The sequence below is a fragment of the Hylaeus anthracinus genome, unplaced genomic scaffold (genome assembly GCF_026225885.1).
Source record: "Hylaeus anthracinus isolate JK02 unplaced genomic scaffold, UHH_iyHylAnth1.0_haploid 3, whole genome shotgun sequence".
In the NCBI taxonomy this organism is placed as follows: Eukaryota; Metazoa; Arthropoda; class Insecta; order Hymenoptera; family Colletidae; genus Hylaeus; species Hylaeus anthracinus.
The window spans coordinates 1871950-1897450 of record NW_026535284.1 but is presented as its reverse complement, the minus strand read 5'-3'; the positions used below and the strand labels follow the sequence as shown (position 1 = coordinate 1897450).

The following is a 25501-nucleotide window of genomic DNA, read 5'->3' as shown; positions in this document are numbered from 1 at the left end:
TTTAATTGCCGATTCACCTAACAATCGAGCGAGCAAATTACGAGCAAACTTTGCTTCGGTTCGCGGTAACTGGTACACGAATTGGCAACCATCTCGTAAACCGAGGGCCCCATCGTTTTTCGACGAGACGTATTTGAAGCCTAACGAGCGCTAAAAACACCTCGTCGGAATGGTTAATACTAACGCAATAATCTCTAACGACTTCTCGTACAATGCCTTCCACGACTAGCGGACACAAAACCAACGAAACCGGCGATCAAATCCTCCACGTTGCCGAGGATGTCTTCGCAAGGTAAAACTACCTCGTGTATTTTTTAAGCTTCTTGTACCATTTGTGTCGCTTCCCCGCCCCACTCCCTCCATCCATTATTCGTAATCGTATCGATGAATCGTCTCCGTAATCCCGATACCCATTCCCTTCCATTTGTTTCGTTCGGTTTTCGGTCCGCAATTGTGTTCACGTACAGGGTACAGTGTATAACCGTCGTCTTCTTTATTTTTAATCGTTCGTAACGATACCTTTTAGCTATCCCTCGAAGCACTCGAATGCGCCCACCCTTACATGGTCTTGGGAAAGTGCGATCGAGTCGAGGAACACGTAAACCGTCGTTAAATAAAACGACGGAAAAATTGCGCGTCACGTGTACGGAGTTTCAAGTAGTTGATGTTCTGTTACGAAGCACAATGAACACCTTTTTCGCGCGTCTCTCGACTCGATCAAACGGTATATATGTGTATGTGTATGTGTAAGTACCATAGTTGGAGATGTCTCTGGGACAGAGGATTAACACAGAGGTAAAAATAATCGGTTAACCGTTGGACAGCGGAAGTTTCGACGGTAGAACGCAAGACTGAGCAGGGTCAGTTTTGACTCGTGGAGAAATTCTTTATCTATTATCTTAGAAATAAACTTTCTTCCTCGATTTTTACCTTAATACCTCAACACGGTAAGGAGAGACACCTACATTTGGAAGCTAAATAGTAAGTACTCTTCGTGATTATTTTACAGAGAAAAATGTTATTAATTTTCATTTAACTTTAAGAATATTGTAGATATGTTTAGAGTACATCTGATAATTGTTTCAATTCATTACACACAAAAACCTTTGCAACATTACGTTATTTTTTTAAAGGACATTCTTTCAATCCGTGGGAACGATAACTCCAAACTTAAGTGACCGATCATTTTCGAACTTTCTACAGTCAGTTCTATGTATAAGTATTCGTACCTTCTATGTCTATTGAAGAAATTTGTCTAAATTAAATGACAGGTTTGGTGTTTCCAATTAAATTCTTCATTATAAATATATATATGTGCAAAGTTTATTCATATTTATAATGAAACATTTATTTGGAAACACCAAACCTGTCATTTAATTTAGATAAATGTCTGCAATAGACATAGAGGGTACGAACACTTATGGAACTGACTGTATTCATCTATTTTATTTTAATCTCTTAAATATGAACTACAAAAGTAGAATGATATCGTTATTTATAGTATGTTTTTATTACAGAAAATTGCAAAATAATGGTGAACATTGATACTTTTGTTTGAAATACTCCTAAAAAATTCAGTTTACAATTTCTTTGAACACAGTTCATATTCTTAAAAAAACATGTTAATTATTTTAAAAAAATTTCATTGATATTATGCTGCAGAGACAATTGATATCTCAAAAATTTCCGTGTGAAGTAAATTGAAAAAATTACCAAATGTACTTTAAAACGTACCTAAAATATTCTCAAAGTTAAACAAAAATTAATGACATTCTTCTCTTTAAAAACAAATCACGAAAAACACTTGATGTGGATTTCCTCTCTCAAACCTTAAAAATGTAGTAATACCCGATTCTATGGATAACCTAAAACTATATTCATTTCAATTTTAAGATAAAATAATATTGGTCAAAACTGGCCCAGCTGTGCAAGCAACCCTTCGTATTCCAAGAATTTTTTTAATACAAATCACTAGCAACTTCGAAGCAATTTCGTGGTCCAATTTCTGAAAATGATAAGTATCTTTTTTTCAATTATACAAAAAGATGAAAGCGCTTACGATATAAACTGTATAAAATCTTATTCGTTTATTTCATTATCTTAGTTTCTACTATCATAAAATTTGAAACTAGTTGTATATTACAGCATCGCCGTAGCGCCACTGGAGTACAAAGGGTTATACCATAAACGCATGATCGTTGTCATTCGACGATATTCGCATTCATCTGCCCGTTCATCCGTTTCGTCTTTCTTCCCGACGCGACTTCCATCATCGAGCCAATAAAATTGTGACGATAGATACTGACAGCGAAATTGTACATCCGATCCCTCGCGCATCCTCCTCGCCCTTTGATCGTGCGAAGGACGTCGCATTAACAAGGTAGTAACAAGTGGCGTCAGCCACCGGATTCGGTCTGTCGGCTGCAACTTGTCCAGCTCTTAATGGAGTCGTTATCCACGAACCGTTCGGTAATATGGAGTTTGCATACATCAACCAAGCGCAACGATCTTCTCGAATCGTCCAATTAATGACCTACCCCTGCCACCACTGCTCCGAGTTAGGATTCTCCGTCCAACTTTCGATCTATGTACAGAGTGGCTCTAGAAACTGGACCGGGCTTTAGCTTTTTTCTATGTGAATAGTCTAAAGGATTTAAATAGAAGAAAATTGAATGATATAACAAGGGCTACCTCTAGACCAGTGTTTTCCAAATGGTGTGCCGCGAAATTAATAAAAAATAAAATTAACTCCTCTTTTTAGTTTAACATCATTATCTGTATATTCGTACAATGACATTAATAAGAATAAAGTACACGATGAATTGAAATCGACATAACCGAATACAGGGAGGGCATTTTATGCGGACTTGGACACTTTTTGGAATAACATCTTGGATTTTGATGAAATTTCGATATGTTGTATCTCGATAGATTTGTAAACTAAAGTTTTGTGCTATATTTTTTTCACAAAATGATAACTGTTGAACTAGCCAACGAATGAAAAGTTTATGTCAAAGTGCATAAAAATTAGTAACTCACACTTTGTGGTCTCCCCTTGTCAGAGTAACCAAAACAAAATTGCGTCCATGTGACCCTCAAGTCTCCAAAGCCTCTTTGCGTAGACAAAATTCATACCCCCTCTAACAACCCTCTCAAAAGTATACAACATCTGTGTATAGCAATTCTTCGTACAACGAATAATTTACGAATAATTCACCTTTCGAAGGTGAATATATGAGGTCTTTGACAGTGTATAACAAGAAGATGGGCATCGATCGATAGAGGATTTTTATGATAAACGGATTAACGGGCGGAAATCCCAACGCTTTTACCTGTATAATAGCGAATAAACTATGTACGCGAAGATGAAGGGTCGTTGACGCTCTTTTGAATCGTTTCAGAGAGAGACAGGCATAAACCGACTCCGCCGCCGAAACCGGCGGCGCTGGTTGCCGGTCAGTACGTCTACAGGGACCTGACACTGACACCAGAGATGTACAATCAACTAAGGGGCCTGCAGAAAAAGGCGAAGGATCTCAGACAAGAGGTTAGAAACCTGAGGCGCATGTCTCAGGCACAAGCCCACACGGTGCGAGAGACCATACGGGATACGTTCATCACGATCAGGTGCGCACGAACCAAGCGTGTCCAATCCGATCATCCTAAGTTAGTGGTTCCCAGAATCTTCTCGTTCGCGATGCCATTAATGACTTTAATCTTTTACCCTTTCGACTTAGCTGTTTTCTATTTGAATTCTATTTGTTTCTCTTTTAGAAATTAATCGTATCGAACTAGGATTGACTATGAATCAAAGGCTATAACCAGAGAAGAAGGGACCATTTTCCCCAATTCAAATGGTGTTCTTTTTTTTTAACATACACCCCCGCTCAGAAGTATGTGGACACTTCCTTAATAAAAATAAATGTCTGATAAAAGTTGCGAATCTATTAATATCAATTATATCGTTTATGTTTCGATATGTTTAACGTTACAATAGCGAATATATTTTATTGATACAATAGTTTTTCTTTAATATCACATTAGTAATGATAAAAAAACCATACAGATAACTGTAGATAATGTTAAAATATCTTTTACCGAACTTGGATACTATTAATTTCTTCATTGTATCCGAAGTAATATTATCTCATTTATATTTATTTAAAGTTGTGTAGTAATAATTTACGGTGTATATTAATTATTCACTGAAGGTAGTAAATGTCTACATATGTATGAACGAGGGTGTATGTTCCTGTGAGTTTCATTTGGAACTTGGCCAACGGCAACCAGATATATGTATGTCCCACTAGTGTCGAAAGGGTGAAGAGGATAGTCAAGCTTCAGAATTTTAAAATTCTGGCCTTTTGTTGACCATTTAAATTTTTCCGATAAATTTGCCATATCTCAATTTACCAAAAATACATAAACATCCGCAGTCTAGTCATGACCATCGAGTCGAGACTTAAATGTATAGATTCATTATAATTAATGGCATTCAGGTTGAAAATTTCAGGTTGGTAATTTAACGTTACAAAATATCGAATTAATATTTTTACTTAAATTACAGTTATAAACAATTGAATATAAACACACAAAATTAATTTCCACGCCTAATAAATGAGCGATTTTAAAACGTTTGACATACATCGGTCAAATTAGCCGGCTTCGTGGTTTTAGTGTTTTTGAACAAAGTTAACAAGTTGAGTAGATGTTGGCACAACGATCCAAAGAATGAGATCACTTGTATGTAACAATAGTCGTCAAAATGTAAACTCTTTACTGTCCTATATCGAGTGAAGTTCGACGACAATCAGAAAATCTAAACTGTAAAAAGTTAATCAAAGCTTTCAGTATTCGTATCTTTGAACCTCAACAATTTCCTTAAGAACACGAAATGTCCAGCGACATTTACTTCGGGAACCACTGAATTAACCGATTTTACGAGAGTATTAATGAGAGTATAATGTCGCTTTGCAGAGCCATGTTGTTGTCGGGTGGAGATGCAGCCTGGGCTGGCGGAGATGCGGAGAAGATTCGACTGAGCCGCGAAGAAGACCTCTACAAGCAGGAAGTGCTAAGGCTGGAAAAAGATCTGACGTAGGTTTCATCCTCTGACGGTATTCCCGTGCTCGATCTATAGCTAACGCGAGCTAATGATTTTGATTAAAGTTTCGAAAAAACCGTCCGGTATACGACACAACGCGTTATGCGTAATTCATACTCTCAAACAATTCGTTACTTACAATTTTATTTTAAAAAAAGGATAAAATTAATTATTTTGTATAAAAAATATAAATTAGGTGGATTTTCTTTGGTATTAATTAATTGATCATTAGCTTATATACTACTATTACTACGAATATTAAATCCTGATCGTAAACTGATAATCAAAATGAATATACATTTCTCTAAATTCTCACGGATAAAAGTTGAAGACTATACATAAAAAAAGAGTTCGCTACTAGTGATGATTGTAACAAGTTAATAGATTCAGTAACTAAAAGGTGTGCTGAGGTGGGAAAAAATAATGAACGTTAGTCAAAGTAATCAAGCAAATTAAAGAATGTATGTATTTTTTATTAAAAACTCTTCTTTTATGTATAGTCTTCAACTTTTATTCGTCAGAATATAAGACAAATGTATATTCGTTTTGATTATTGTACCTAATATGTTTAGGATCAAGATGTAATTCTTTTAGTAAACTAATTTTAAGAATCTTTTTTAATGAAATTTGAACTGCACATTCGTAAAGGTACATATTCTCAGAAAATTAAAAAAAAAACGATTTGTTTTACCCAACCATGCAAATACCCCTCTTACGCGTTGGAAAAATGCTGAATTTTTGTTCGCATTTATAGAAAATTAAGTACGCTTATAATATTGATTGCTAGTTATCTTTCTTTAGTAAGGGTGATCCTTCAGTATAATTGATACAACGGATATAATCTTGTACACGGAAATTTCACACGGGAATATTTAACAATTTCAGCGAGCTAGAGAGCACGGTGGAGGAACTCCGTGGCAACGTCATCAACAGGAAAACGAGAGTTAATATGTCGGATGTGGAAAATATGGCCTTGATATTGAGCAAATCAAGGTGAGCTGAAGAAATGCGGGGCGCACAGTGTGATATTTCAGCAAACTAGCTTTATTAAATCGATAACATCACTGTTTCCTGAAAATTATTAACGTTCCGTAGAGGTTTGGTGTCGTATAAAATTATATCCGGCGATAGTAGTGAAAGAGTCAAGGTTTATTAAAACTTATGCTGAAAGCATATCTACATTAAACTTTTATTTCACTATAGAAACCAAAATTATACCTTTCTGAACATGTTTTATTTTAGAATAAAGTAAAATTAGATTTGCAAAATCACACACTGCGCGATGGTTCTCTTGAGACCATTGTTAAAATTAAGAGAACTCATCTTTAACACAAGCGCCATTTTGTTTCTTGCAGCAAAACGGTGGCAGATCTGAAGGTACGATTCCCAAGTCTCCAAGAGGGCATGAAGGGAGTGCTGAGCTCAGAAATGGAGAAAGTGGTGCGCGAGGAGAAGTTCCTCAAGGAAGAACCCGAACGACTGGAGTCTGCTTTGAGACGTTGCAAAAAGCTTACCGGCACTCTCGTGACGCTCAAACGGTACGTAAACTTTGTTTCCGGCTGGTATTCAAGAAACGTGTTGAGGGCGTGGAAAGAAAAAAATGGTCTTTGAAATATCAGTTTAATAATATATAAACAGAGAAAAGGCTTTGCGACATTTGCACGGCGTAAAACAATTAGAAGAACAATTGAGAGACGGATGCAAGACGGACGCGAGCTATGTTTGCGATGGTGCGGTCAGCATAGTGATCGGTGGTCACGTGGTGGCAGGACGCACCAAGTATAAATAACAAAAACAGTTCAACAAAACGTAATTCTCTAGTGACGACTACTATGCTCATGGTCACCAAATATGCTCATTAGGAATACTATTGGGTTGTTACGTATGAAATGTTCAATTATTCGATCTCGGTAAATTATCTTCATTTTGCTACGTCATTGCAATGACAGATGTTATTTCTGATACATCAATTTGAAGAGTGAAATTGTAACTTCCAAAACGCTCTCCGTTTGTTTATAAAACAATGTTCACATAGTAACAGAGAAATTTTAATAATTATATCGAACGTGTGCATGCTTAGACATAATGCCGCTAAGGTAATTCGACATAAAGAGGGCATGTGAGGAAAGCTCTTTAAAACAACGGAAAATATGTCACTCATTTGTCAAACTTCATTTTGCTAACTTCGAAAACGAACCACGTTGTCGACCAGAGACCGCCATCGATAACATTGATTTAAAGAAATTAGTCGAGTCTGATTCACATCAAACTATAAGCGAGTTTGCAGGAAGTCTGATTGAAGACTATACCGCAACTTCCTGACATTTGGAAATTATCGAAAAAAAGATGTAGAATATGGATAAATGGGTTCCACATGAAATAGCGGACAAGCATAAGACGCGTCGATTTAACACTTTCTTCTTTATAAATATAGCAAATATATATTTAAAAATGAAAGCCCTGACTCACTGATATATCACGCCCAGGCTAAACCCTTGATCCTAGAAAGCTGAATTTCGCACAGAGGCTTTCTTTATGATGTATACAAAGGATGAGAAAGGATATTTCGAAATTCAACCCCTAATGAGGTAAAAAGGGGTTTAACGTTTGTATGAGGAATATTTTATTCGTAGTCGGATTTGCTTGAAACTTGAAATATGCTCTTTAATATAAATAATCAAACACCTATTTCGGCATTTTAAAAATTTCAACCGCTGAAGGGATGAAAAGGCGTTGCAATTCCTTTCAATTTCCTTTATAATTTATTTCCTGTTCTGTAATTATAAAGACAATTTAGTTAGAAAATTTCTTAGTCCAAAACGTTGGGTACATTTTTAGTATAGAATAAGATGAGTATTCCAAAAATATTTATAACAAAAACACAGATGTTTAAATCTTCTCTTTAAAATCGGACATTTCATATACGACAAGCTAATACTTGGAAACTAATCAATTTGAAGTTTGTTTTATTTTTGTTATATTGGCCTTAAACGTGGTAACTCGTAGTATAGCTTATTTCCGATTGATTTTATATCTTCACATGTGAGTTCCACCATCAAATATCAATCGAGAGTTATAAATTTTCTGGACATCTCAGTATACATAATCTCAAGACCAAGTTGAAGAATGGGAAATCTCTAAAGACTACGGCCCAAGGATGTCTGACAGCTAAGAGGCTTAGCTTGAAGCCATTTAGTAAATTCAGACAGAAACATAAACTATTATAAACTATTATACTTAGAAACGAAAAATGTATGCAGGACCGTTTACAGTATTACCCATAGAGCAAAAAACGTCATCTCATTAATGATCATTTTTCTTTCCCAAGCAGGTCCAAAAATATCCATTTTTACCCGTCTACCATTCCGATACTTACACCCTTGTAGTTGTTACGTTCCAGCTTATCTGGTACTCTTTCTTGGGATCTTCGTCTTCGATTAAAGAGCTAAAACTCACCTTAACTGTATTCGCTACGGGAAAGAGCAATTCGGGATTGCAATGATTGTTTTCAAGGTTTAGCATATAAGTATGTATTGTTACAAAATAACGAGTTTATATTACAATATCGGTTTTGGAAATCAAGTATACAATTATGTAGGTACGTTACTGCTTGTCCGTCTTACAGTTTGGTTGTACCAGCTATCTGTTGTGGTCCCAGGGCTGTGCTGTTGCAAGGATCTGTTTGTCGGCAACTATCACTCGCGACACGGCTCTCTACTAATTAACAACGGACTTTCCTCGGCAACGACGCGGCGCGCGTACGATTACTCTATCCGTGACTACAATAATTTAGTAATTGACGACCAAAGCGCGACGCTGAGTGCGTATTCGATTGACGATAAAGGTTTCATGTAATCTTAACCGATTATACGTCGGACTTTCGTAGGTAACGACACGCGTGAAGTTAATCTGTCCGCGACTACAAAATTTCGGTAATGACCACGATGAGAACGTACTGACAGCGAAATAAAGTGCACCGTGGGGCGTGTCCACGGGTTTATATATTAGCTGATCCTCGCATGGCACGAGCCGCGGCTCGAGAACCTTCGCTTCGGCATCCGTTGAATTCGGGAGGGGTCCCAAGTTCAACGGATGTGCTGGCGTTGAACGCTGACGCCTATTTCGCTGCTTCGCAGATCGCACGATTCGGTTCCCGAGAAACGATTTCCGAATCGTTTGTCGAGCGCATTCCTAAAAGTATCGTGCAATGCGAGGTCGATGAAAAGGGACACCGGCAGGGCCGGATGTAACATAGTCATCAATAGACAAAATTTCCTTCTATGGTTAATTCTTCTTCTGCACCTAATTCAATTCGTCCAAAAAACGTAAACAAAATTATTTTTTTTCTTCGTTTTAAATTGGTATTATTTATAATGTAATAAATCTCGCTATTACAACACATTAAACGACCAATGGTATTTAAAAGAGAAACCTTGTTTGTTTCACAGCTTGGCGTCGGTGCAAGAGCAGCGATTACCAAACGCGGCGAGCGTAGACGCTGAAGAGACACCACCGATAACACCCACGTCCGCTCAACATTCCAAGGTAACGCTTCATTTGCCCTGCTCGCTCGCTCGCTCACTCGCTCGCTGTCTTCTCTTTTTTTCCTCCCCCTTTCAGTTTCTCACTATTTCTCTCGTCTGTCTGATCTATCTTATCAATCTATTTGTCTGTCTATTAATTTATTTGTCCGTATTTTTCCCCCTCGTTCGACGCCCAACCCAACGATCCCGTCCCCCTGAGTTCTTCCTCGGCTACTTCCGCTCCAAAAGTACTGCCCGGTGCATGGAATACTCCAAGATCGTACCCCGAAAACGATTCCTGTCCAATTTGTCGCGCTTTGAAAATTTCTGCTCCCTTCCGGGAAAGAAGAAACAGAAAATGAAAAAGAAGACATGAGAAAAAATTAGAAGAGAAACATTCGATTTACGGGAAATTCGATAGAAAATCGCGAAACCGGTCGCACCTCGTTCGGAAATTGGTTCCCTTCGTGGTAGTGTCCCTCGCACGACGATACGTCGAGACAGTTTCGCAGAGTCGACGTATCCTTTCTTCGTTTGCGCGTCACGTTTCCGATAAGAGAGACGATAGTCGCGTCTGTCGCTTGATATCGCGGCGAGCGTAAATCCAGTCGAAGCTCGGTATTCTGTATAACAATAACGGTAGATTAACCGAATCGAAAGAGCAATCGAAAGCCGGGAAGTGTGGAGATGGGCAAAATTCTTATCTGGATAACAATTTTAAAGAGTTAATACAACGTACAGAAAATTTGTTTTCGTTATTCGTTAATTATAAATTAGGATTTGAATTATAGAAAAACATCTTTATAGAAAGATATACTTTGTGTTAAAAGAACAGGATCTAATTCATGTGTTGTCGATAAATTACTATATCGCGTTTTTATTTTAAAGGGTCAAGTATATTTTTAATGCTTATTAAATTTATTTGTATATTACATCCAAATAAGTAAAATATATTTTTGAGGAAGATCATGGGTAAACAGTTATTCCTTTTTGATTAGTGGATCCGGTCAAAGTTGTTGGTCTTCTTCATCCCCCAGTTACTGGTAGTTATCAGTTAGGTTATAGTTTCGTAATTAGAAATATAATAATAAATAACAAAATTGAACCTAACAATAAACGCATCTATTGAAATCTATTAATGTATATAATTACAAAATAAGAAACTTAGTAATAACGTATAAACTGTTATGTATAATCTATTACATCTAAGTTTCTTATTTCTAAAATAAACACATCGATCAACGACCGGATACTGATTAGTCGCAATTTTTATTATTCATAAACCAGCATACAATAACTAAGAAAGAATAATTTGTTTGTTCCTCAACTTCCTTAAAAATATGTATAATTGACTTTACCGAATTTATCATATAAATACATTTATCTTTTATTCTATCAACAAATGAATGCTTCTTGGACCATAAAAATCGTCGTTTCACTTGGAGATTTCAGCAAGCATTAAAAATATGTTTAACTCTCACGAATTTGTTGCATAAATAATCGTTTGTTTGATCAATGAATACATGATTGCCTGATTGAACATAATAATTATAATTTTATTTAGAAAATCTAGCAAGCATTGTCAAACTCATTTGACTTTTCCGAATTAGTTACGATAGATAAACTTATCGCATAACCATAAAGCTGATCGTCTTACGTGCTTTTATTCGTAACTTATTATTCGAATAAAATTTTGCCCGCCTCTGCAACAGCGCGAGCGCGAAGTCTCTCGGTATAGTCGCGTGTTTCTGTCGTTTCATTTTCCTCGCGTACCTTGGGAACACAAGCTGCCGTCCCTCGGCGAAGTAGACACGTCGAAGACACCAATCCACGCTTTGTAGATCTCTCTTGGCCTAACCGAGTAAAACGATGTGTGGTAATTTGCAGTGACGTATATCAAAGTCCGACCACCGCTTACCCCGTATCCTATTATGCTAAAGAGCGCATGCAACGAGTGATATAGAATTTTGTCTACTATATAACATATACTTACTTTTTTGTATTCGTGTACACGTACTCGTATACTCTGTATGCGTACTGTATATACATACGTGTGTCCGTGCGTGCACTCGTGGTTTCTTCGCGCCGAGGTGGACGGTACTCGTACGCCGTCGAAAGTGACGGAGAATGATACCATTTAGGCTAGAAACGTACTATAGATTTTTCGTCGTACGACTGATGGTCGAGGTAGTACACCTATAAAACTGAAGAGAATAACCGTAGATAAAATTCAGATTTAATATATAAAATTAATTAGAAAGGTTATTTCAATGTTGGTTTGGATTTCTTATCGCATAAATTAGTGGTTCTTAATTTTTATAAATTTACGATACAGTTTAAGAAAAAAAAAAAACATGAACCACGTCTTAATCCATAAATATTTGCGTGATATAGGTTTAAAAAGTATAAGACAAGGTATGCTCCCTCGTAGACCTATATCTTTTACCACCTCGACCGAATTGTCGTACGGCGAAAGTCGACAGTATATTCCTAGCCTTACGCTGTTCAAGTCTACACGTGTGGTGTGAAATTTATCGAAATTCGCGCGTAAAAGCTTCTTTTGTCCTTGGCAACGGAATTGGCACGAACGGCATCGTATACAGAATGTTAACAAAAATATGGGATCTTTTTCGCGATCAATTCTTCGTGAAAAAATAAATCGAAAAGTCTTTTACCGTTTTGCACTTCATAACTTTGTTGACGAAATACGAGCAGTTTACGTTTATCGACGCGACTCTTGATTCATGTTTCAATCAGCTCTCATGCTCCATCCCACTCGCTTACAATCTTCGACTGCTCGTATCTCGATAACGAAGCTTCGGATTCAAAAATGAAAAAGGACTTTTTGGTTCATTTTCACACAAGGAATCGATGTTGAGAAAAACAGTCACGTTTTTGTTAAAATTCTTGTGTACTCCCTGTTAAAACGAGCTTTCAAAATTTCCCAGTACTCGCGAACGTATGTTCCCACCGATTCGTAAAGCAACTTAGCTTCTCTTGGCCAGTCGAATCCATCGATCGACAGCAGCCTCGTTCTTAACCCTTAGTCGGCGGTCTCCGAGTCACGATCCCAATCGTTCCTCGGTACACGAAATCTAATGTAAACCTTTCCTCGACACGAGACGACCAACTCGCACGAGAGTACAAAGTGCGTGACTCGTTTCTAAAAACGAACCTCGTCCAACGCGGACGAAGCTTCTCGTCCGTCGAAATTTTGTCGTAATCTTGTTTGTTTTGTGCAAAGAAAAAAAGAAAGGAATTGGGAGGGGAAACTAAACGAGGTCTCGTTCGACTACGCGATTCTTTGACTCTCCCTTCTCCGGAACGAAATAATGATTTAAAGAAAAAAGAAAAAAAAAGGAAAAATGTAAAGAAATGAGAAAAATAGGAAAAGAAAACGACTTGGACACGTTTCCCCAACAAAGCGTGTCCAGCGAACCGGTGTCGGCGTCGCGAGAACTTTCCTCCAACTTGTGTCTCTGTGTGACATGGACCCCTCCACCCTGATCAACCCCCACAACCAATATTTTCAGTGTTTGCTGTGTCCCGATAGTATAGATATTTTTTATACATTTAGCGTACATGGTGTGACAAAGCCGACCTACGGTCGTCGACGCTCGGATGAGAGACGCAAGCCCGTCGCAATCCGACGATCGCGTTTTGTCACGCCATTCTCAGTGTTAGCTGTGACTTAAGGATTAAACCGACGATCTGCGTCGCGATGAGAGATCGTTGACGCTGTCAGTTTTGTTCCCTTTTTGGGCTTGTTCTCGAGAGAGGGTGTCTATCGCTCTCTGTTTCTCTGATTACGATTACATGAGCGAAGCGAGAGGTTTTTTATTCCGGTTTCTAAACGTTGCTCGAAGCCTCTCCTCCACTTTGATTACGCGAATCTCAAGTCGCGCGTCTTACGCTGAAGCTATGTGTCGTATCGGAAGTCAATACTGTCGATTCGAGGTATTCGATTCAAAAAAGCATAGATATTTTTATCAAGAAATTTATATTATCTCTCTCTCTATATATATATATATATCTTTCTCTTCCTCTCTAAATTTTGTCCTTTTTAATCAAATCTATAAACGCAGGTTACAGGCTACAGAATAGTGAAAATGATATTAATTTTCTAGTATGGCTGGAAGTGGAGTACTAACTTCAAGGAGGCCATACAGACCAGTCACGAGTAATTTTTTACTGATTCATATTTATAAATTATTAATTATTATTATTATTATTATTATAATTGTTAATATTTCTACTTACTATTATTACCATTATTATTATTATTATTGTTATTATTGTTATTATTATTATTATTATTATTATTCTGTACTATTTTATATACTATATATATCTATATATATATTCACCCATGCGCCCACCAAATCACACGTAAACATCTGAACATACACACATCTGTTTATATATATATATATATACGTATATATATTTATATTCCTTTTTTTATCGGTATGATGTCTGCCGCACAAATCGTCATACTGTTTACAACTATTTATCCCTCGCGATGCTCGAAGCATTCCGCCAAGTTCTGGAAGACCGTCCAAAGGCAGCGTTGAGCAATACGTAATCCACGATTAATCGTTAACGAACGTTAAGACATGGTTAATTACGGATTCGTGACTGATAATTACCAAAAATAATTGCAATGTGATCCACGGTTGCCACGGTTGCCCAACCGTGGTCAAATGGACGACAATCGAGCCATACGAAACGAAAGACGTCGCTTAAAGTTTGACGGAATTCTTCGAGGGACTCGCAGCGAGTCCTGCTGTCGTTACACTTTGACATACTATACCTGTTACCACCTTACTCTCGACGCGTGCTTGTTTCGAGATCGATCATTCAATTCCGCGGAAAGTTCAGACTCCGGAGATTCTCTCGACGACAGCTTCAGACTGTCCGAACGCGTTCAAACGCGACAAGCAACCTACTACAACGAACGAACAACTTTTGTCCCGCGTTTGTCTTACGCCTGATGTCCACTCGAGAATTTTCGCTTTTGAGAGTCGGTATCGAGGATAAGAGTATCTTGCAGAAGATCCTTCATACTGGAATTATGAAAATCGTAATTTAGATTTTAGATTAAATATATATCGACGGTTTTTGAACATTGGAGCAATCGTAAATAAAACGTGCCTTGTCGGGCTGTTCACGTTTCGACCACCTGATGCGCAACCGTATTCGCAATATTGTCGCGAGAACAAATTTATTAAAACAAGATGAGGACAATATAGAAAAAGTAAGAATCATAAGATGATGACTGGGTATATGATATCAAAAACGAACTCACAGAAACGTCTAAAGATGTGCAGTACGAGATGAAAGAACGTTCAAACGTCCTAGGAACACTAGCGCCGCTAGCTGAGAAGCAGACGTCGTGTGGCCCGTAAGATATTTGATATTTGGATTTGGTTTACATCCCAGGTGATCAAGACGTAAGCATTCCAACAAAGCACGTTTTTACATACAATTGCTCTATTTTCGAAGTAAATTGCGTCCACTAGAGTCTTATTCTCGACAACGGCTCTTGAGAGGAAACCTCTCCAATGGACGCCAAGCGTATCACATTGTTTTGCATCTTACCGGCCACCTAGAGCTTGATCGTTTGTCCCGCTATTATCCCAGCGCTTCTGAGATGTATCCGACACACGTTTTACGACAAAAGACGCACGAAACTTGTCACGAACGAGTTATGAAAAAAAAAAAAAAATAAGCGCGCGCAATCCTCCGCTCTGTGCTACGCGGCTACGCGCTCTCACTTGGCCTTCTCGCAAACTTCCTTACTCACTGTACTTGTACTTTGCAGAGTTTTTATCCTCTTTCTCTCTCTCTCTAGATGCATATATACATTTTTGCGACTTGCAATAGTTTTTTATCTGTTAGTTTCTTTCGAGCTGCGGCGAATGTTTCGGCGTCTCGTTCGAGAGCAAGGAATCGCCGGGGTTTTCCCCTCTCGATGCGAAAACAATTAAGTGCCCTTAACGCGTTCACTGCGGTACAGAGCTTACGTGCTCCGTGTGGTCAATGTTTCAATGAACCATGCTAAGAAGATATCTCCCTGATTTTTCGACTATTTCCTCGAAATTTATAGAATAAAACCGAACGGTCTACGTCCTACTTTCCCCTTAACACCGGATACAACAATCTGGTGCAACCGAGTCGTACCGTCAAATGTGGAGGTTTACCGAAAAAAAACCGCCGCAGTGAACGTGTCAATCGGAGATTGCGGTAAGACGGAAGGAAAGAAAGTAGTCGCGATCTCGCCTCGTCAGACACACTCGTTCCAATCCATTTCTTATAGTAAGGTGCAATCAACCCCCAAAAAACCCCGTCTGTTTTCGATACACAAGGTTTACATTGGATTTCCCCGAGACTAAGATCACGGCCACGACGACGAAATTGCACGCGACCGTCGTCGAAAGCGCAACAGCTCGCTCCCCTGAATCCTAGCCCTTCGTCAGCCGTAACGTCGCCATTGGATCTACGGGGAGAGAAGAGAAAGAATTTCCGATCGATCGCGCGTTCGATCGCTCGAATTACCGCTCGCAACGCGATCTATACTTTGTCCAGCGGAACTAGACACTTTGGAAAACAAAACCACGCGACTGCGACGAAATCTTATCGAAGTTCATCGTTGGTCCGATGCATAGTAAACTACAAATAGTAGAACTTCCAATTAACTTTTTGCAAATAAAATATACGTTTGACAAGTTTTAACATTAGAACTGCCAAGCTGATCAATTTGACCCATGTATTTTGGACTTCTTTTTAAAATTACCGTAATATGGACAAGTTTTTGCTGTAATTTATGGTGGAAATGATTGAAATAGACAACTAGGTACATGTCGATTCATTCAATTCAATCCATTGGCTATTTTCAAAGATATAGTAGCAAGGATAAAGGCACAAGTGTAGAGTCGGTAGTTTCAAAGTTAACAAGTATCATATTATTATAACCATTTCGATTCCTACTTTGAAAGTATCTCTACGAATTAATATAGAATTACATTACAAAAAAATTGTAATGCAAAAATTGTAATCAATATTTCAATCTCCAACATTGAATATTATGAAAATATAAAGTAATAAAATTCCTATATTTTGACTACTTTGTAAATCAAAAAACTTTGATAATTTCCGAAGCTGCTTTCGAACTACAAACCAAAAATGTTAAAATACTATGATGTTTGTTAAAAATCTCAAAGTGTATATTTTATTTCAAACACGAAAATATCACATCGTTTAAAGTTCTCGGAAATGTTAATCCTCAAGATAAATTTGTATCAATTCAATTGTAGGCTCTTCTGGGCACAACTTTTCACCGTTTTTTTTCTATCATAGACGCGCGATTTCGTCTATCCCAAGTGTCTTGTCTCGCTGAACACGGTGTAGCAATTTGAATCCAGAAACTGGGACATCTGGCTACAGCTTCTCCGAGTAGAGAAAACGGATCGAACGACCCGACGAGAATCATGGTTTTTCGCTTAGTATGATTTTTCTCGATTTATCGTACACTAGCTTCGAAGAAACTTGTGCAGATTAATGCAGATGCAAGAAACGCGACTAACGAAGAATCTATCCCTTTCTAAGCTCGCGTTGGGCAAGATACCGTAGGGAGAAAGAAAGATCACTTTTTATTTCAAAGATGTCATACTATTAGTAAGTATAATAAACCGATTGAAAAGTCTGGCCTAGTATGACTTACTATTCCTCGGGATTGATCTTTCATCTCCCTATACAATAGGCGCGCGTAATATTTCCGTCATCCTAATGCAGAGGTGTCCAAGCTAAGCCCCGAAAAATTAGAATTACGATGAAATTACCGTATCATTTATTGGAGTGACGGAAACGACAGAATGTCATGGCACAAGGTACATTGGTATGAGAATTTCCCACTACTCCACTTAGTGGTACGGTTGATGCATCGTAATTCACATTTCTGGGATTTCTTAACCTGAATTTTGAATCTCATTTTGAATCTCTAATATTTCTTAGCCAGGACACCTCTGACGTAATTGCATAATATGCAGTACAAGTATTTACCACTACGTGACAAACTAACAATCCGACGATGACGAAATGACGTTACGTGCACACGTCAATGCCAGCTGAGGAAAACGTTTCTGGGGGATACACTCAGTTCAAATAATTCTGACCATACTGCTATGGATGCACGAAAGGTGAATAAGTTTTTTCTACCAATTGAAAGCCTCGTGCCTTTCGTGCATCTGCCTGTTGTGTGGACAAAATTACTTGAATCAAATGTATCTCTCAAAGAAACTTTTTACAGTTGTCATTGATATAGTGGACGGTTAATGTAATGAGACTGAACAAGTACTTGACGCATACACAATTTAGACAGTAGTCTGGGTCCCCTCAAGTCCTCTTCTCATTCATACGATACATGTATTTTACGCATAACATGCTCGAGAAGGGATCGCTTATCCGCTGGTAACGTTCATGCATCTGTAACAATACGGACAGCTTTCTTCCGAGGCAGTGCAGGAGTCACAGACATAATGGTTTTTCGTCCAATAGTTTGCTCAACTATCGTTAACAATTGTAAAGTCTGTTGAATTATTATAGAATTCAACGCTGTTCTAACAGTAAGTTTTATCCGACAACTTTCATAAGATTTCCATGGTGGATTGGTTTCCTGATTGGAAAAAAAAAATGGAGATCAGAGTATCACCTAAACTTATAGCTCTTGAATATCGTCTGATGGGTTACTTTAAAATCATCGGAATACGTTTCACCAAAAAATAATTTTGACCGATATTCTATGTCACTAAAGTATGTATACACCGACCATACTTTCCACCGACACGATAATGTGTTTTTAGAGAACATACTTTTGTAGATCGAGTACTATCATTTACTCTTTATTTAATTCGCAGACAAAGCTTAGTTGTTAAAAGGATAAAATGACATGGATAAAACGTGTACTATAAATGTTTAAAAAAATTCTTTTATTACCCAACAAAACTCATTTTTATATCAATCTTTTGCAATTAGCTTACTTCTATAATTTTCTAAACAATTTTTGACTATGAATACAAGATGAAGAATTTAAAACTAGACTACCTAAAAAGATTATGTATTATCCTCCAAACGAAGAAAAGCCGTATAAAGTACTAGATTCTTTCGTAAACTTCCGATAAATTATATTTGGATGACTTACACGGTTATACAGAAACTGTATGTGTTATTGTTCTTATAAAATCATGAACTGTGGAATTGGTGACATAGAAGGTCGACCGAATTTGTTTTCGGTGAAGTTTTTGATTCCCCATAAAAACAGTTTCGGCGATTTTAAAATATCCCTGTTCGATACTGTTAAAACGAAGTCCATGAAAATATAATAAGGATCAACAACAAACCTAGTCCACGCAGAGACAAAGGACGTGTCCAGCATTTCCCCAAAAATCTTATGTAAGTTGTCGAATCAAATGTTACAATTAGCGCAAATCGTTACGCCAATGGCTCTATTACACCTTTTCGAGGACAAACAGTAACGCAACTCATCGTCGGGCTCGGGAAATCGAATCTTTTCCTCTGCTCAGGCAAGAATGACATGTAGTCTTCTAAAACCGCTATGCATAGAGATTTGCGAGGTGATGTTCCAGACACAGGACTCTTTTTTCTTTTTTCTTTTTTTTTTTTTTTTTTAAATTCGAACGCTCACAAGAAGTTCCGGTTGCTCGTCCGAATTGTATAGTTTCCCTGTCATTCTCTGGAATTCCCTATGGCACTGTGCTTGGCACGCGCGTTGCTCGATCATCACCGCCACGTAATTTTCACCCTCGTTTTTGTTTCCCGTCTTTCGAGTAGTCGGCATTGTTTTCGATCCTTGTGAAATTGGCTCGCAACTGTTGCCGCACCCCCCCCCCATGCCCCCTTGCTTCCTCCGTCGCCGTCTTCAAATTTTTCGTTCGCTCTTTCGTCCCCGTCGGGTCGGACACGGATCGATTCGAAGCGCCCTCATTGTCAGTATTTTGTACGATACACATGTTTGTATACACACGCTCCCTTTCTCTGTTTTTCTTCCTTTCCGTATGTCTCTGTCTTTCACACTCTGCCTATCTTTCTGTCTGTCTGTACTCTCTGCCTGTATACCGCGTAACATATACATGCGCGTACGTATAGCTCTACGCCTTGAAAAAGATCCCCGCGATTAGGGAAACCTGGACCACGGCCCTTCTCCCACCCGACGTCTTCGGAGACTTCTCTTTCGGTTCCTTGGTTGCGCGATATCCTTTTATTTTGTGGACGAATTTTTTTAAAGACCGAGAATAGCGTAGGATTCCTTGCACCGCCTATATTTCGTGGAAAGCCCGTTAAAACCTCCGCGATCTTCATCCACGTGACAATAGAGAGTGGGGGGCTGGAAACCCCAATACTCATTAGTAGACTGCGGGTCTTTATGCAAAATAAAATCTTTGCAAACGTGCCTACACAAATTTCAGCTAAATAGGAATTTATTTTACTCTGCAGATATTATAATATGAACTTTACTCTCAATATTTTTTATATTCTTGCATACTGTGCGCATTTTGTAGTTTCTTGCATATTCGAATTTCCTATAAATGCATAAAAATCCGCAGTCTACTCGTTACTAAAGGGGAGTGGTTTAGTATACCACGCCTCTCCCATGATTCTCTCTCTCCATAACGACGAAACGAGGAGTCTAAAATTTCAAGATACTTCCACAGCATCAACATTTGTTATCATCTTTAAAACCGTTTAAGCTGGAAGACTGATACATCGCTGATTTAGGCCAAAAGGCTGACTTAGTTTCTCAACGCGAGCTTCACAAAGATGTAAAATTGGTAAAATTCGAGACTATTTAAGATTACGTTATTCAGTCCAAAATAAATTGTAAAAGAATGCCTTATTATGCCTTATCAATCCTATCATTCGATCCATCATGCTCAGACCACTCCCTTTGAGGGATTTTTTCCAAGTCGTCCAGCTATACACGCGTATCGATACGCGCGTGCGCACGCGCCTGTTTGACTCTCGAGTCCGTCGTAAATACTAAATATACTGCCTTACTATAAGGATTGGACCGAAGGTTTTGACTGTGAACCTTCCATTGGCCACTCACTTGTCCATATATATGTACCTCTTTTGTTTTCGTCGACAACATGTCGTCTATACTCGAGCATGTTTTCCTTCCGTGTATGTAATTAAAGAAACGTGTGCATACTGTACGTAGCGATGGGACTAACACCGTGTAAATACTATCGATAGCAATAGTATATCGATAAGAGATATCATTTGATATCGAACTTCTTTGATACATACGCCAAAGTACCGATTCGTATCAACCACAATGATATTTATTTCTGATGCCAATTGTTTTGTAACGACTGGCTGTAAACAATAATGTATAAACCAGGCAGTCATTGATACTACCATAAATGAACGAGTGAAAAGATACAGTTTGCAACTGTATCTTCTTTCATATTTTTGATCAATTTACCGTGGTCCCAATGCCTACTCTATTTATACACTACCAATGTCAGTCTTCATATTATTTATACACGAATTGGCTTAAGAAAAAATTGATTTATACTACTAAAAATGTGTAGGTGTGCTTCCGAATGCGCAAACTGATTGGCGATGACTCTAGTACGTTTGTGGCAGTATGGATACGACTTTCAAATCAGTTGACTGTTAATGCATCTGCAATAGTATAAACAAGTCTCGAGAATATCCGAAGAGAACGAGGTATCTTGACCGGCATCGAAGTTGTTGACATTTTCTTAGAAGAAAAAAGGAATTATTTTACTCTGGTGTACACTCGAGACTTTCTCATACTATCGCAAGTACACAGAAGGTGTGAGGTTACTAATTGGTAGAATGATATCGATGATGCAGAGACTATCAATTTAAGTTATACGTACATATACGTGTTATATTAGGTGGACTGGAAAATAATATCGTTTATTTTACATTATATTCAAACAAATTTCTAATAAATTCCTTTTTTTAAGCAACCTTTTGCCATTTAGTGTAAAAATTTTGGAATGCCAGATCGATAAAAATCAATGAGCTAGTGAGTGATAAACAAGTATTTCAAATTAAAAAAAACGACATTACTTTACAGTCCACCTAATACGTACATCTCTCGCGGTATAAGCAGGTTTGCGTAAACGAGTGTAAACTGGTTTGAAAGTCCTGTCCATATTGCCAAAAAACGTCTCGAGTAATCCCAGAGCTGATAACTTTGATTTTTAAGCCGCATGGGAACCTAAGAGACAAGACAATTGAAAACACACGTGCTTGTATCTTAGATCCGATCACATGATCCTTCGGTTGACTTGGCTCTTAGATCTATACGCCGCTTTGGTATAGTAAAGATCGATACGACCTGAGGTGCGCGATGAAGATTTCAATACCTCTCGATACTTTCTATTACGTACTTTGGTGTTAAATTTCTCGAATATCGTTAAGATGCAAAAACAAGTCAGTCCCATCGCCGACGCTATGTACGCGCAGCATGCGGCATGTATAATTGTATATGTATGTACGTACGTAAGCGCGTATGCTGTACATGCGTATAGGTATGAAAGTTTGCCGTGCACGTTCGACTTAGCGTTTAGCCATTGCATGCCGTTCCAAGCCTTGTTTCTGCCGAAAAGAAAGACCGGTGTCGATGTTTCGGTTATATCGACGAAGAATCGGAAACTTACGACGACAACGACGACGACGACGACGACGACGGCGGCGACCCTTTCTCTAAAAGTTTGCTTTCGTCGATGATCCGCGACGCGTACGGTCTTTTTTTCTCGTACACGGACTGACAAAGAGATGATATGGATAATAGAAATGCGCGGAACGGTCCGTCGGAAGCGCGACAACGCCGGCGTCGACGGCAACAGCGTCGTCGTCCATGTCTCGTCTCTCGCGGGCAGAGCCGGCTTTACGTGGAAGCAAACGATGCGACGCATCGACGCACCTCTTGCTGGGGGCTCTTCAACGAGATAGAAAACTGGAAATGTTGAAAAAGTTAATTAAAAAGAAACGTGATCGCTATGTTTCAAAGTAGCTTTCTATGCAATCCGATGAAGTAAAACGCAGGCCAGCAGCAAAATACTCGCGAACGGCGATGTCACAGAGAGAGAGAGTAACGGGTGGGGAAGAGCCACGGGAGCGAGACGTTCCAATGTGTACCAAAGAAATTATATGTATAGATAAAGTAGAGTCATAAGAGTCTATGTAAGTGGAGATGTAAAATGAAGAAAGAAAGAACAAATCGAAAGAGTAGCTCTGTTTTTGTCTAAGTTTGTGTCCGCATTCAAATTTTAAGGTTTGGTGGAAAAAGTCAAAGGAATTTAGTGAAAATTATTTGAGTAAGTCAAAGAAATTATATAGACAGCTATTAGCTAGTGAATAACATTTAATTTACTTCTATTTTATAAAGAGTAAAATAATCTATCTTTGCATTTCACGTAAGGATATGACATTTTTCCTCAATTCGTGTTCTCGACTACCAAAGGTTTTTTAATGTAACTGCACACGCGTTGTTAGAAAAGGACAGACGGGCACTCAAACTTTTTTCTCTTACTATTTGCGGTATACTTTCTCGACACGCAGAAGCAGTTCCCCTCCTATGACTATTTCTTACCCGTTACTGGCATTGCGATGTTAATTGACTCGTAGCTTTGCCCGCCCGGTGATTCATAGTATAAATGGTTCATATTGTTCGGTACGTGTTATTTTAAATCTAAAAACCCAAGTACCATTTATTTTTAATACGTAATACAAATTACAAAGGGGAGGTTACATTTAAAGTTTCATCGGGGCGCTGGCAACTCTAGCGCCGGCCCTGCCCGCGGCTCCGGTTCGCGCAAACGCGAACAACCGACACCGGCGAATAGCGGTCGAACGGCGAAAATTCTGATTTTGGATTTTTGATTTTTGGTTTCTCTGTTTCTTTTTTTAAGTTGACTAATACTGGACAACAGTCGATGCCAAACGTAAAAGAGCCCCAAACGAGTACTGACTTGTAACACGCACAACGCACACACAAAACGCTATAACACCCGACCGCAGGTAACTATCTAACGGAAGTAATTACATACGTATTTTTTACTCGTCATTGAAATCGTCTATTTCTCCGCGCATCACGGCTCACCAATATATCGACTCGCATCGTTCGATCGATTGCTTCTTCATTGGCCCTATTTTTTCTCGCCTCTCTTCATGTTTTTTTTTCTCTCACTCTCACGCTCTGAAATCCACCAACCTCAATCAGCCGCTCACCATGTTGTTTCACCGGCATCTTGCATGCGAACACATCGCGCACATTTTACTATTACCAGCATGACGTAGACGATAAGCGAACGATCGTACCAGCGATCCGTCGATGGCAGTGTATACGAGACGATTCATCTTTATTGAAAATCGCTAAAGCGATGTCTGTTTCGTCGAAGTAGAAAGACGACTTACAATTAAGTAGATACACTGCTCTCGACGACTCGCGCCCGACGCCGTCGGAAGCCACATCGAATCGAAAATGCGGATCAGGTTGGTTCTTATCCTTCAAGCTTGAAATTTTGTTCGATAACTCCTGTAATAATTTCAGTTCGCTGAAAGAAGTAATTCCTGCGATGTTTGAACTGGTTCGAATAACAAGAAAACGTGCCTCAAAAACTGATAATATCTTTATGATTCAAATTTGACGTGTGCAGTTGGATCTTTTATAATAATGAATCTTCGATGCGATGCAACAAAGAGTTAACTGTAAACGCGTTGTATATGAGATAAGCCAGGAGATAAATCTATTTTATTCTTTAGAGTTACGTTGATTAATATTTTTTAACCCTTTACACTCGAGGCCATTTTTTCTGGTATCTACCAGCAACTCGAGAGGCTAGATAGGATTTCTTAGCATTCTATTGCCACGAATGCTAAGATTATATTGACTTCGAAACTGAGATGTCTAATTTGAGATTTGAGAATCAGGTCACCTTTGCCTCAACGACAATCATTTTATTGCCATTTCGAGTTCCAAAGAAATGAAACCTAAAGAAAACCTAGTGGTGACTGAGAATCACCTCTCGAGTGCAAAGGGTTAATTTTGGAAACGATTGTACTTTATTCTATCCATTCTTTGAGACGAAAAGCGAGAAACAAACGCGTCATAGGCCTATCGTAATTAAAAGAGACTTAAAGGGATCTTAAAAGATCTCCTACATACCTATAGACAAGAAAGAAAATAAATTCTTCAAAGATATACTTTATCGATGAGCAACTAAACTCTTATCGGACATACGAGAACTCGCAAATTGCTGGCCACCGGTGAGCACAGCTTTGCAATCATTGACGACATACTCACTCGTCACGTGTTCATGTAGTCGTCGATGAACCGCGAGTGGCTCATTGCTGCCGAGTTAGGCCGATCGCACACGGCGCAACCGATTTGAAATTAGTGTTGCAAACCGTTTGCGTTCTTTGTTTTACTTACTCCACTGTCTTTGTTTTACCTAGATCCACGGTTGCATGCAACTAGTTTCAGAGTGGTTTGAAACTGATCGGTTGCGCCCTTGTGCGATCGGTCTTACATGCTTGAAAAACTTTAGGGTACGTTTTCTCGTTATTCGAACGAGTCGAAACCTCGCAAGGATTACTCTTTTATAAATCGGTATTATCGATACCGACGCTTTGCTCTCTTAATTTTATCGCATCGCCGTGCTTCCGACGATCGCTCGGGACTCCGACCGGACGCCAAGCTCGTGTCCCAGGACGCAACGGCGAGCATTTGTTCGACGCTGGGTCCAGGAACGAAAGGTACTCCAGGTACCAGGACGCGTTCGTGCGATGAATAAGTTTGGTTAACGTAAACGTG

At 38.7% G+C, this 25501-nt stretch overlaps 1 protein-coding gene across 3 annotated transcripts in view; it reads left to right on the top strand.

Annotated features, from left to right (window-relative positions):
• LOC128894199 (uncharacterized) overlaps positions 1 to 25501 on the top strand; it is a 294902-nt gene that overhangs the window by 260464 nt on the left and 8937 nt on the right. For all 3 annotated transcript variants that reach the window (XM_054155770.1, XM_054155772.1, XM_054155769.1), the window contains 6 exons: positions 230 to 292; positions 3402 to 3627; positions 4978 to 5097; positions 5990 to 6097; positions 6460 to 6642; positions 9553 to 9649. In XM_054155770.1, the coding sequence (XP_054011745.1) occupies positions 230 to 292; positions 3402 to 3627; positions 4978 to 5097; positions 5990 to 6097; positions 6460 to 6642; positions 9553 to 9649 (797 nt within the window). The remainder of the gene's footprint in view (positions 1 to 229; positions 293 to 3401; positions 3628 to 4977; positions 5098 to 5989; positions 6098 to 6459; positions 6643 to 9552; positions 9650 to 25501) is intronic.